Source organism: Trichosurus vulpecula, chromosome 2, assembly GCF_011100635.1.
Source record: "Trichosurus vulpecula isolate mTriVul1 chromosome 2, mTriVul1.pri, whole genome shotgun sequence".
Classification (NCBI taxonomy): Eukaryota; Metazoa; Chordata; class Mammalia; order Diprotodontia; family Phalangeridae; genus Trichosurus; species Trichosurus vulpecula.
In genome coordinates, this window is record NC_050574.1 from 39,840,877 (window position 1) to 39,854,813 (window position 13,937).

General features: G+C 52.8%; 1 protein-coding gene across 1 annotated transcript; it reads left to right on the plus strand.

Moving 5' to 3' along the window:
• Positions 1-1,143: 1,143 nt before the first annotated feature.
• Positions 1,144-9,874, plus strand: FBXO46 (F-box protein 46). The gene is made up of 2 exons (XM_036745875.1): positions 1,144-1,235; positions 6,814-9,874. The coding sequence occupies exon 2, from the start codon at positions 6,886-6,888 to the stop codon at positions 8,773-8,775; it is 1,890 nt and encodes a 629-aa protein (XP_036601770.1). The 5' UTR covers positions 1,144-1,235; positions 6,814-6,885; the 3' UTR covers positions 8,776-9,874.
• The last annotated feature ends 4,063 nt before the right edge of the window (positions 9,875-13,937 follow it).

Genomic DNA, 13,937 nt, shown 5'->3' on the forward strand with positions numbered 1-13,937 from the left:
AGAGAGAGATTTAAAAGAATTCTAAAGAGGCAGAGTGAGTGGATGTGGTGAAAAGAACTCAAAGTCAAATCAACAAGTAAGCACCTACTTTGTGCCAGGCATTGTGCTAAATATTGGAGATACAAAGAAAGGTAAAAATCAATTCCTGCCCTAGAGGAGCTTACAATCTAAGAATGAAGACAACTCTATATAACAGGAAAAATTCAATGTGATCTCAGAAGAAAAGCACTAATGCATTTACAAGGGATTGGAAAAGGCTTCTGTAGAAGATGGGATTTTAACTGGAACACAGATGAGGAGGGAGAGCATTTTTATTATGATGGACAGAGTCAGGGAGATGGAATGTCATGTGCAAGGGAAAAGCAAGAAAGGCTGGGTCATTAAGATTTCAGAGTATTTGTAACACAGCAAGGTGTGGTCATGGAAGTCCAGGAGACCTGGATTAGGGGCCATCCCTTGACTCACTTCTTAAAGAGGCCTATTCACTGAATGGGAGTTACTTCACTCAAAATGAAAACTTGAAAGGAACTTAGCCTAAAAGGGCCAGGGTCTCCCGATGCATCCTGGGCCATCTCCAGTCAGCCTGATGAATGTTTGGGCACTGGACCCAGACGGCTCTGGAGGAGAAAGAGGCTGGTGACCTTGCACAGCTCTCCCTCACTTAAATCAAACTCAGCTGCAAGTCATGTCATCATTTCCCTGGTGTCAGGGTCCTCTTCCAAAATGAAGGACAAACACAACAACAGAACTGGATAGGGTTTCAGCAGCTATCTATCAATAGAAATGTAAGTTCCTTGAAGACAGGTCCTGCTTTATTTTTACCTTTTTATCTTCAGCACCTAGGATAGTGCCTGGTGTATATTTAGTGGCTCTGTCCTTGGGTCTGAAAGGCCAGAGGGAATGGCGTTGGTCCTTTTTCCCACAGTGGTGTTCACTGCCCAAGTCCCAGCAAGGGAGGATCCTGGCCAAAATGGCAGTCTGGGGACTACAATTCCCATAGAAGACCGCGGCCCCGCATCTCCGACCTTCCCGACAGAGTGGCCTTCTGGGAAATGGAGTCCCTCCCTTCCCTCCGCCCTTCCCGTCCCCTCCAACCCCGTGCCGAACTACAACTCCCGGCATGCCCCGCTCCGGGAACCCGGAAGTGGAGGCAGGAGGGCGAGTGAGTGGAGTGAGTGGAGTGAGTGAGTGGGGGGAGCCCTTGGTGCAGAGCGACCTGCGGGCGCCCGGAGCGGGTAAGGCCGAAGAGGGGGACGGAGAGGGGCGGGCAGGGGCGACCCATGGGCAGGCGCTGGGCGCGTCCCCGCGCGGAGACCGGGCTGGGGGGGCGGGGCACCTGGGGGGAGGGGAGACAGGTGGGAGGAAGGGGCCTCGCTCCTGCCCCACCCCAGCCCAGGGGTCCTGACCCTGGGGATGGGGGTGGGGGGGACCCGCCTCCTCCTCCCGTCCTTCCACCACCCTCCCTTGCTGGCCCCTCCCCGGCCTCAGTTTCCCTGCCAGTACTAGGAGAGGCGGGCTTCTTTGGCCTCAGTTTCCCCATCTGTAAGAGGAAGGGGCAGTTGTGTCTGTACGAAGTCAGATCCCCTTGCCGGCTCCAAAGATCATTGGATGCTCAGAAACCTCCGCCACTTCAGGTCCCATGGACCAGCAGCTCCCCATCCTTGGTCTGGGACCAGCCTGACCCTTGCGATTATTCACCCTGGCTGGGTCCCGAGGGTCCCAGGGAGTTCAGGGAGCCACGGAGAGCCAGAGAGCCTAGAGGGCCCATGGATGTAAGGGTGTCCTAGCTGGAAGGGCCCTTAAAACAGGGCACTGGGGAGCTGGAATGGAGCTTAGAACACAGGATGTCCGACTGGGAGCGTCCTCAGCACAGATCAGAGCCTGGATTGACCTTAGAACATGGAAAGTCAGGGCTGGGAAGGCCTTAGAACAGGGAATGTCAGAGTTGGGAAGACCCTTAGAATAGGGAATGCCAGAGCTGGGAGGCCCCTTAGAATAGGGAATGTCAGGGTTGCGAGGGCCCTTAGAACAGGGAATGTCAGACTTGGGAAGACCCTTAGAATAGGGAATGTCAGAGGTGGGAGGGGACTTAGAACAGGGAATGTCAGGGCTAGGAGGACCAGAATGTGAAGGCTGGGAGAGGCCACAGAACAGAATGTCAGAGTGGAAAGAGACCTTGGAACAGAAAACAGAACAGGAAAGGATTTTAGAACCTGGAATATTAGAGCTGAGCGAGACTTTAGAACATGGAATGTCAGACATGGGAGGGATCTTAGTACATAGGATGTCAGAACTGGGAAGCACCTTAGTGATGGTCAACCTCTTCATTTTACAGTTGGGGAGACCAATACCCCCAAAAGGGGAAGGGCACAACATTGGGGCTGGGCAAAGGGAATTTTATTCCTAGATAAAGGACTGGTAGTAAGAGACAGCCGGGCCTGACCCAGGTCCTTTATTTCTGCAATCAGAGCTGGGCCTTTTATCTGGGTGTCAGCCTCTCATCTTTCATGTCCCTAAGGAGCCCCATCAAGATGAGATCTGGGGACCAAGGATATAGGGTCTCTGTGTCCTCAGTGTAGCAAAGGGGTGCCTGAGCATAAGATGTAGTGAAGAGCCCTGAAGCGGGAGGCAGACCTCCCCACTCCTCCCAGCTTTGTGTTCTGGCATCTGCTGTGTGTATGTGTGTGGAGGGGTGCATAGATGGCCTTAGACAAATCCCTTTGTTTGACCCTGGCACAGTCCCATTGCCTCTGGACCTCAGTTTTTTCATCTGTACAATGGAGGCCTTATAGTTGAGCTACACAGTCTGAATGTTCTAGATTGTCAGTACCTTCAAATTCTAAGCTTCTCTGACTCTAAATCCCCTCAGAAGTTAAGAAGAGACGTGAATGAGAATTAGTCCCTAACCTCAGGACCTCATTCTAAGGCTCTATAAAGCAGACAGTGAGTGGGGATTTGTTACTGATGGTGCCCAGCAGCTCTGGGGGAGAGGGCTGGAAGTGCTTCCTGAAGGACGGACCACTTGCCCTGGAGGCCCTTAAGGTTGTGATAGGGGCTGGGGAATGAGCCTGAGGCTGGAGAGAGGAGTTGGACCTTGATTGTGGAAGCCTTGAATGCCAAACTTAAAGATAGGCTGTTCACCTACCTGGCACATAGTAAGCACCTAAATGATTATGGCACTGAATAGATTTTGACCTTTATCCTGTGGACTATGGAAGACAGTAATGATAACAACAGCTTATCAATAAAATTTCATTTAAAAATGTAAATAACAAACAGTTCACATTTATGTAGCACTTTGAGCTTTCCAAAGTGTTTTACAGATACACTTGAGACTCACCATCACTCTCTGAAGTGGCCGATATTATTATGCCCTTTTTACAGATGAGGAAACTGAGGTTCCGAGGTTGAGTGGCCTATCTGGAGCACATTGCCAGTGGGTGGGACTCAAAGTCAGGTATTACAGGCTCCAGGGTTTTTGAGTCAATATGATCCTAGCTCGGACTTGGGACTCTAAGGAACAGGAAATCAGCAGCAGCTAAGGCAGGTAGGAGTGGCTTTCCCAAACTGAAGCCCACTCTCCTCCCAGGTCCTGGGGGTGGGGGGCGGGGGAGATCACAGCTGACATTTGTATAGCACCCTAAGGTTCACCGCACACTCGGTGGCCTGAGTTCTGGCATTGTGACCCGATTTTAGAGTGGAGATTAAGTGACACAGCTATTGTGCCAGAGGCGACATTTGAATTCAGGCCCCCCAGACTCTCCCCAGGCCGTGTGCGGTGGAGGCAGAGAGCTATGCCTAGGCCCGGGGACCTCTAGCACGGCCCTTGCGCTCCAGAGCTGCCCGGAGAGCCGGGGGCCACCCCCCCCCCCCACTGGCCCACGTTTCTCCTCCCAGAGGGTGAGAGACTGCTTGAATAGTTGGTGGGTCTGTATGAGCTTTAAGAGCTCCAGGGGAAGAGGGGCCCCCGACTTTCTGGGGGGCTGAGGTCAGCGCCAGGCTTCTCTTCCCCCTCTAACTCTCCCAGCCGGGTTTCCACCCACTTCTCTTGGCCTTTTGCGTGTCTATTTCAGTGGGGGCCTGGCGCTTTAAATCCCGCCCTGTACATGGCGGGGGGCGGGGGTGGGGAGTTCAGGGAGCCTCGATAAGGAGGACTCGCGGAGGACAGGAGTCCATCCCCCTCCCTCCGTACGGGACAGTGCGGGTTGAGGAACTGCCGGACGCTCCCTGGCCAGCTCGTGCACACCTTCCCCTCCCCCATGTCCCCCACAGCCCCACACCTCCCAGACCCGCCCCTTCGCCGATGTCCATCCATATATGGGCATGGCCCCGAACAGCGGCCTCTCATTGGGCCGCGCCGTCATGCGCGAGTCTGTCAACAAAGGGGCGGGGGTGGTGGGATGGGGTGTGTGGTGGTGCGGGCTCCCGGGACAGCTCGACTTTCCACCCTTCCCTCCTTCCCCCTCCTTTGCTTCACTGGAAGGCTGGGCGAGAGCCAGGGCTCCTGGAGAATGAGGAGGGGGCGTGGCTTGCTTCCACCAGCACTCCTGGCGCATGCGTTCTGACTTCCCGCACTCTGGGCTTCCCTCTGACCGGTACCGGAGTAGGGAGGGGATGCGGGCCAGGAGGCCTGCTGGGGGCAGGGGGGAGGGGTCTGCATTCAGAGTCACAAGCCCTGTGCCTCGCCGCTGTCCAGCTGTGTGACCCTGGGCGTGTCATTGCCTCTCTGGGCCTCAGTTTGCTTATCTCTAAAATAAAGGATTGGTCTAGAACGACCTCCCAGGGCTCTGCCAGTACCAAATGTGTCTGTCTACAACTGGGGAAGAGTCTGGGTGAAAGGACCATGGGGTGGATTTATTTGGGGGTGGGGAGGTCGGGGAAAGTGGAGGGGGCTTGATGTGGGGCGCTCCGAGTAAAGACGACCGGGAGAAAGAAGCGGGCCCCAGGCCCCAGTGGGGGACAAGAGCCTATGTGGAAGATCAGGGCTCAGGCAGCTTACCTTGGCATTAACCACAGCTCTGAAGTCCCTGATTCTCTCTGAGACCTTGGGCCCTTCCCCTCCTTCTTGGGGTCTCAGTTTCTTCCAATGTAAAATGAGGTTGCACCCCATTATCTTATTGGATCCCTCCTTTCTAGCTCCAAGAGCCCTGACAGGTATGCCCTCTCCTTCCCTCCTTCCCGTTCCTTGTAGCCAGTGGGCCCTGGCATCCATAGCTGTGGGCAGTGGGAAATTCTTGCCCGGTTGTTTGAAGAACATGCTGGGCCCAGTCAGCCAGACTGGACTGTAGAAGAGGGGGCGTGGGATGGGAGCAGCCAAGGGAGCTGAGGAGACAAAGGGTCCGTAGTGGAGTGGAAGGGGCCTGGAATCGGGAGAGCCCTAAGGGTCCATTTGCTTAGTGACTTGGCCAAAGTAGGCGCTTCCTCTCTGGAGCCAGTTTTTCTCTCTTTAAAAGAGTGGGTGGCAAGGAATATGTGCCCCAGGGCACCTTCCAGCTCCAAATCTCTGATCCTGGGAGCCTGGTGTGTTCTAATTGTTGAGGTGAAGGGGTTTAGGGGTGCTGGGGACCCCAAAATACCGACACCTGGGTTGTGCCCGAATGAATTCCACCCAAACCTTCTTACAGCCAAAGAAAAACAAAGTTTATTCAAGCTTCGCCATAACGGGTAGGCTGTTAAGGAGCCTGAGCATTTGTATCACCAGTGCCAGCGGGCCAGATTGAACTTCGAGCCTCTGTAAGCAGGCTAGATAGAATCTGAGCACTTTCATGGAACAAGCTGGATCTTCTGTACAGAAAGACTGAAGGAAGAATACAGGGGTGGTTTTGTTGGGAGTGGTCAGTAACTTGGAGTGACTAGAGGTTGAATCTTGCGAAGGTCTTGATGGGAATGACCAGCTTCCTGGGGTGACTAGACGATGGGATTTTGATAGGATCAAGGGTGGGAAGTAGCCGCAGGAAATCTCAAGGTGACAGAGATTTAGGCATAGCGGTAACATAAGGCTTATGGCCCTATGAGAACACCAAATCAAGTGGGGAAATCTACGGAGATTTCAAGGTGGGGTTTTCCAGGGTCCTTTAGACAAATGGGCCTACTTGGACCCATACCCCGTCACTAATGATCCTCTAGGAAAAATTATTACCCTAATTCCCTCTCTAGCATCTCCCCCAAAGTGCCCAGCAGATTTCTGATGATCTCCATGGAGAGGGAAAGCATCTTGTCCCTTCTCAGACCATTCTTCACACTTTGGGAAAGCTCTCAAAGTTTTTCCTTCCATCTGGCCTAAAGCTTCGTCTTTGCAATACACATCCATTGATTCTAGCTTAACCTGGAAGTTTGGTTCTGAAGACATTCCTCCCCACCCCCCCAAACCTTCTTTTCTCCAGCTTAAACATTTCCAGTTCCTTCAGCTCATCTTTATGGGGCATGATCATTTGGTCAGTTCTCCCCAAATTGCTATGGTGTCTGGCCTCCCCACACAGCCCTTAGAAATCCTGTAGCAAGAACCACTGAGTGAGCCTCAAGCATCGATGTCCTAGACCCATTAATAAAGGTGAAACAGACCCAAAAGAAGGGGAGGAGTAAAGACCAGATTCCAACCCCTCCCCCAAATGTCACACAATTTCTCTTACACAGTGATGCTACTTGTGCATCTGAGCTCAGGGGTTCTGTATTCTGAGGTTCTATGTGGCTCTGGAGTTCTATATGATGAGTTCTTCCAACTTGGAAACTGAGTCAGTTTATTAATAATAAAAAAAAAGACAGGTCCTTTCCCCAGTTGCTAGTAGATCCCTGTTTCTGCCTTCCCTTTCACAGGTGGCTCTGGGCGCCTTCATCTCCACCTGCCAGGTCTTCAGCATGTGGTGACCCTCTTCTGGCCCAACAGCCATGGACCCCAGCAGCCTCTCTCCAGTGCAGCTTTGGTGCCCGAGGCCCTTTGGTACCTATTCTCAGAATCAGCCCCGCTCAGCCGCCCCCTCAGCCCGCAAGCCCCCACCTCCCCCTGCCTGTCCGGAGCCTGGGAGTGGTAGCAGCATCGGCTCTGGCGATGGGCTTGCCCGATCAGAGAACACGCCTCCTGCTCCAGCAGCCCCCGCAGCTCCTCTGCTTTCCACAGCCCCAGGTGAGGAGGGCCGGGTCCTGCTGGATACCTGGTATGTCATCAAGCCAGGCAACACCAAGGAGAAGGTGGCTTTTTTTGTGGCCCACCAGTGCGGTGGTGGTGCCAGCCGGGCCAGTGCCGGGAAGGTCAAGGGGCACTGGGGCAGTGACAGTTCCAAGGCCAAGCGGAGGCGCCGCTGCCTTGACTCCACCAAGCCCCGCCCCAGCCCTGGGAAGCCACCTGATGTCGGGGGAGAAGAGGACCAGCAGCTGCCTGCTCCTGCCGAGACTGCTGCCGGTGCCCCCGAGGACGTGGACCTGCTCTCTGTGGCCGAGATGGTGGCCCTGGTGGAGCAGAGGGCTGCCCTGGCCCTTCAGAGCTACCCCCGCTCGGGGGCCCCGACCCCTGTTGTGTTTGTGTCAGCCGCCGAGCAGGCGGCCCAGGGTTCCGGTGGGGAGCGGCGGCCCGGCAGCGACTGCAGCCGCGTGGCCGAGGCCGTGGCCCACTTTGAGGCCCGGCGAGATGGGCCGCGCAAGGAGGAGGTGCGTGCGGGGGACACGGGACGCAGTGGAGGGTCTGGCGAGGTGCGCATTGCCTTTCGAATCTCCAGCGGGCGTGAGCCCCGCTCCCCCGAAGGCGGCCAGCCAGGGGCCGGCTGCAGCAACCGGCCGGGGTGCACCTACGCCGGAGGGCCGGGCCCCAGCAGCCGGGCCCAGGACAAGATCACCTGTGACTTGTACCAGCTCATTAGCCCGTCCCGGGACGCCCTGCCCAGCAACGTGGACTTCCTGCTTGCCCGGGCAGACGAGGCTGGCGATGGGGAGGCCGCAGGAGCCACCCGCCCCGAGGGGCCTCCCGAAAGAGCTACTGGGGATAAGCCGCCAGCCCCGCCCCCGCCCCCAGCGGGGAACCGAGAGTGCGGGGGAGCAGGCGCTGCCGGCTTTCACGTGGACGTGGTCGTTACTGGCGTGGTGGACGAGTGCGTCTTCTTTGGTAAGGACGGTGCAAAGACTGTGAAAGAGGAGACGGTTTGCCTGACGGTCAGCCCTGAGGAGCCGCCGCCCCCAGGGCAGCTCTTCCTGCTGCCAGCCAGAGGGGAGCCTTCTCCCGAGGCTCCCACCACCCCCGAAGCCCCAGCTGCCCCCACTCCCGAGGGCAGCGAGCCTGAGGCAGCCAGTGCTGCCTCTGATGCTTCCCTGTGCCGTCTCTACCACCACGTCTCCCATGACTTCTTGGAGATCCGCTTCAAGATCCAGCGCCTGCTGGAGCCTCGCCAGTACATGCTGCTGCTGCCTGACCACGTCCTGGTGAAGATATTCGGCTACCTGCCCACCCGCGCCCTGGCTGCCCTCAAGTGCACCTGCCACTACTTCAAATGCGTCATCGAGACCTTCGGTGTCCAGGCCACAGACTCCCGCTGGAGCCGCCACCCGCTGTACCGCGACGACCCGTGCAAGCAGTGCCGCAAGTGCTACGAGAAGGGGGACGTGTCGCTGTGCCGCTGGCACCCCAAGCCCTACCACCACGACCTGCCCTATGGCCGCTCCTACTGGATGTGCTGCCGCCGGCCGGACAAGGACACGCCGGGCTGCAGGCTGGGCCTGCACGATAACAACTGGGTGCTTCCGTGCCACACGCTGGCGGGCTCACGGCCTGGCCGTGAGGATGCCAGGTGAAGGGGGGGGAGGGGGAGGGAGTGCCCACCCCCCCCCTCCCAGCCCCTCCCCACTTTGCTTCTCGGCTTGCCCTTCCTGGGAATAAAACAAACCGATTGGTAGCCAATCAAACAGGGAATTGAAGAGCCTACCTGAGACACCCCCCCTTTGATTGGCTCTTTGTCACTTAAGCCCCACCTCCATAAACATACAGACTTTCTCCTCTCCCTAAGGTGTTTTTGGGCCTGGGGCTGGAGAAGGGCATCTCAGAATAGTGTGTTGTCTTCATCTCAGCCCCCTCTACCCTCTCCTTCTCTGATCTGGCCTCAGCAGATGGGGATGATGCTGGGGTGTGAGCCCGGGGACCTGTCCCCTTTCATTCTCTCCCCGCAAGGGCCCTACCAGCAGAGAGTAGACAGGCCTTGTCTATACCCCAGCATCCCCATCTGTCCCATCTCCAATCCTCACCGTCATTTCTCCAGGCCTTTTGATCTCGATTCTCCTGTCCCCCCTCGCCTAGATTGCTTGTTACCTTCACGGACCCTCATGTTCACTCTCCTAGGCAATCCAGACCTTTAGTTCCTTCTCTCTCCCCACCCCCCCTTAATGTTTCTCTCCAGTCTCTGGAAGAAACATTAACAGCATCTTCTCCCAAATCTGTCTCATCCATAATCTTTCCCCTGCCTCTTCTTGGGGTAGGGACAAAGGAAAACATTTCTTTTTGAAAAATTTGAATCCATTTACTCCTCACCCCACAATTTAAAGCAACCCCCAATCCCAAAGCTGTGAATCCTTTCTGAGAATGGTGGGAACCTGGGTTGGAATTTCTGGGTTTCCCACTTCAACTCAGAGCAAACTCTGGGGGGCTCTGGGCCTCTCTTAGCCAGGCTGGGCTTGCTTCCACTTGGCTCCCAGAAAAAAGGCAGACTCCTGGGTTTCTTGGGGAAGCTGGGAATCCAATCTGGGACAGTCTAATTTTTTTTGTTTATTTGTTTCGTGGTGGTTTTTTTTTTTGTTTGTTTGTTTTTACATCTTTGTGGTTCTGAATGCTTCTCATGTGTGGCAGTCTGGCCGGTTTGGGAATCGGTCCTTTCTATAAAGCAACTATTTATATGCCTGGGCCTGGGCTGGTCTGTGTTCAGAGAGTGGGAAGGGGGAGGTGTCCAGAGGCTCAGTCTGGGTCAGGAAGACTAACGACAATAATCTGCACTTTAACAGGTAGGGTCTTAGAATTTAGAGCTATAAATCAGCTACTTCAAACAGCATGTTCTTTCTGTAAAGCTTTTATTATCGAAGACTTTGAAAATCTCACAGTCTTCAGATGTACCCTCCCCAACACAGGGACAGAGTCTGACAGTTAATGCTGTGCTATGCACTGAGAGAGACACTGACAGACAGCAGGGGCTCAGAGAGGACAAGAACCTTGTTTCAGGTCGTACAGAGTCTGTAATTAGAAGAGCCAGGATTTAAAGCCAGGTCCTCTGGTGGCAAACCTAAGGCTTTCTTTCCCTTCTGCAATGACCCCTGCGTTACCAAGCATATACCGTGCAGCAGGGGACCTTCTGTAGTTCATTTAGATTTGTACTGAGCATGTGCTGGGCCCTGGAGGATATACAGTGAGGATAATACAGCATGTCTGCCCTGGCACTCACAGGCTAGCCCAGAGGGATAAGATACTGAAACTGTAATACATCAGAGGTGCTTTACAAAGGTTCAAACAGAGGGCAGCCAGGTGGCACAATGGACAGTTCTGGGCCTGGAGTCAGGAAGACCCACCTTCCTGAGTTCAAATTTGACCTCAGACACTAGTTGTGTGACCCTGGATGAAGTGATTTGCCCAGTTTGCCTCAGTTTCCTCATCTGTAAAATGAGCTGGAGGAGAAAACTGCAAACCACTCCTGTATCTCTGCTAAGAAAACCCCAAGTAGGTTCACAGAGAGGTGGACATGACTAAAATAAACTGAACAAAACCGAGGGCTGTGTGCAATCAGCAGATCAAGCAAGCTTCTGGTCCAGCATCCTTCACTTTACAGATGAGGATCTCAAGGCTCAGGCCTGAGAAGCAGCATTGGCATCATGGCAGAGTAGAGTGGACTGAAATTTGGAGGACCTGGGTTTGAATCCAGCCTCTCCCATATGTGCCCATGGGGGAGAGCACTGATTCCTTCTATGCCCAAGTTTTCTTGTTTCTAAAATGAGGGGATCGGACAAGATGACTTTGGAGGTACCTTTTTGTTTCAAATTCTACCATCCTTTGACTTGCCCAAGGTCATAGAGATGGTAAGGGGCAGGGCTGGAGCTGGAAGGAAAGTCCTCTGACTGTTGGCACCGTCCTGTGCTGGCACTCCTCAGGGGAAGGTCATTGCCAACTAGGGGAATCCAGGAAGCCTGCACACAAAAGTCAGGAGCTTTGGATAATGACGGACATTTATATAGCATTTAAAGGTTAGATGGCACTTTGCATGATCTCACCTGACCCTCACAACAATACACTGAGCTGTTTAAAAAAAAAAAAAAAGAAACTGAGGTTCCAATTAAGTCACTTGTTGATGGTCCCATGGCTAACAAGTGTTAAAGACAGGATTGAGTTATTTAAAGAAGTCAAGGGGGCAGCTAGGTGGCGCCAGTGCATAGAGCACAGGGCTTGGAATCGGTAGTTCAAATCTGGCCTCAGATACTTCCTAGCTGTGTGACCCTGGGCAAGTCACTTCACCCTGTTTGCCTTAGTTTCCTCATCTGTAAAATGAGCTGGAGAAGGAAATGGCGAACCACTCCAGTATCTTTGCCAAGAAAACCTCAAATGGGGTCAGGAAGAGTGGGACATGCCTGAATAATAACAACTGATCTGGGTGGAATGATCTCTAAGCTCACAGCTTAGAGCTCTAAGCTCTAAACTAAGGTCCCAAGCTCAAACAACTGATTTTAGGTTCAAAGAAGGTTCCAAATCCTGTACCCTGTGGATAAGACTGAGTAACTGCCCTCACCTTGATGACTGTGTGATGTCAGTGCTGTGGCTAGATTTTCTAGGCCAGTTTCTGTAACAGACCTGAGGTTTTTATTGGCCTGCATTCCCCATACAGGTCAGTGAACCAAACAGCATTTACTGTCTGCCTGGCATTTTGGTGGACACTGGAGATCCAAAGACATAAAACGCAAGCCTCTACCTTCCAGGAGCTTATATGCTATAGGGGAGACTGTGTATACCTAAAGTGAAATCCAAAATGTTATAAATTAAAAAAAATAAGAGCTGTCAGTTATAAATGTTATATATAATAGCCAACATCCATGTAGTGGTTTAAGGTGTGCAGAGTAGTCTACAAATACCTCATTTAATCCTCACCAAAACCCTGAGAGGTAGGTGCTACTGGTACCTGCTTTGTTCCAATGATGAAGCTGAAGCCAAGGAAGTTGAAGGACTTGTCAGGATTCCACGGCTGCCCTCAGAGGCAGGATTCATGCTCCAGTTTTACTGCGCACTGGTTCAGCCTGCTATCTAAATGCTACCCAGCTGCCTCAAAACCCAAAACAAAATAAATATAAGGGAACTTCAGAGAAGTGGGGGATGCAGAAGGAACTGGGGATGGGAGATCAGGAAAGAAAGTTCTCATGTAGGAAGTGGCATTTGAACTGAGCTGTAGGAAATTGTGAATTCAAAGGTGAGAAGAGATGCTGGGAGCCAATGTATGCAAAGGTGAGAAAGTGTGTGAGGGGCTTTAAGAAGGCCAGTTTAAAGGAAGTAACATATATATATATATATTTGTATGTATACACACACAAACACACATAGATGAATTGGTATCAATGGTGTGATGTGGCAGCCAGAAAAGCCCAGAGTTCCTATTGCTACCTCAGACTAAGAGATAGAGCCTCCTAGTGATCCCAGATACTCTATGGAATTCTAGTTGCAGAGCAGATACCACTGCATTGGTGGAGGGAGTTCTTATCTCATGAGAATTCCCCATACCAGTGAAATCACAAATCTGGTTTATTTTTTTAATATGGTTAAACTACAGTTTACCAGTCAGGCTGCTACAGAAACCACATTTTAGGAAGGGCAGAGGAAAGAGTACAGGCTATAAAGTCAGAGGACCAGAATTCAAATCTTGTTTCTGATATTTTCTGCTTTGGTGACAACCCTAGGTAAGACAGTTAAGTTCTCTGGACCTGTTTCCCCTATAAAATGAAGGAGTTGAACTAGATGGCCCCCGAGGTCCTTTCCAGCTTCAGACCCAGGATCCTAAAATAGCCACCAAGAGAACAGGATGGTGCAGGACAATCAAGGGTCATAAGGTGAAGGAAGGGGGGATATTTCAGCCTCCCAGGTCACTTAAATGTGGTCTTCAAGTATCTGATTTTGGTGGACACTGGAGATCCAAAGACATAAAACGCAAGCCTCTACCTTCCAGGAGCTTACACCTCCTGTGTAAGAGAGAGACTAAATAATGCACCTTAGGTCCATCGATTTAGAGCTGGACAAACCCTTATTTTTATAGAAGCGGAGACCAAGGCCCAGAGAATTGAAGTGGCTTGCCTATAGTCGTACGTGTAGTACGAGACAGAGGCGTGATTTCAATCCAGGTCATCCGTCTTCAAGTCTGGTGATCTTTCCACAGTAACAATGCTTTTATGTTTTCACAAACACATGCAAACAGGTGGTCCCATAGTGGATAGAGTAATTGACCTGGAATGAAGACCTGAGTTCAAATCTATCCTCTGCCACTTACTAGCTGTGTGACCCTGGGTAAGTCACTTAACCTCTGTCCCCCTACGTTTCCTAGCCTGTAAAATGAGAATAGCACTTGCCTTCTAGAGTTGTTGTGAGGATCAAATGAGGTCATATTTGTAAAGCACATATTTGCAAACCTTCAAGCACTTTATAATTATTTGGCCCCAGAGGGCAGAGCTTGGAGGCAGCGTGAGGCCAGGTCAGGCTTCCCTGGGTTTAGCCCTACCCCAGATGTCGTAAGCCGCTTGGGAACGTGGGGCATCCCCTACATTGCGGGGTTCCAAGCTGCGGCAGGACGGTCTCCCTTGGGGTGCAGCCGAGGAGACTTGCTGGAACAGATGCTCTCCGACGTTGCTTCCAAGTGGCTACAGCCCAGGCTTCCAGGACCTCTGGAGCTGGTTGGCCCACGTGGACAAGGCGCTTCGAGGACTGGAACACTGAGACTCCCACGAGAGCT

Coding starts and splice junctions, on each gene's coding strand:
- FBXO46 (XM_036745875.1), top strand. CDS start 6,886: ATGGACCCCAGCAGCCTCTCTCCAGTGCAGCTTTGGTGCCCGAGGCCC.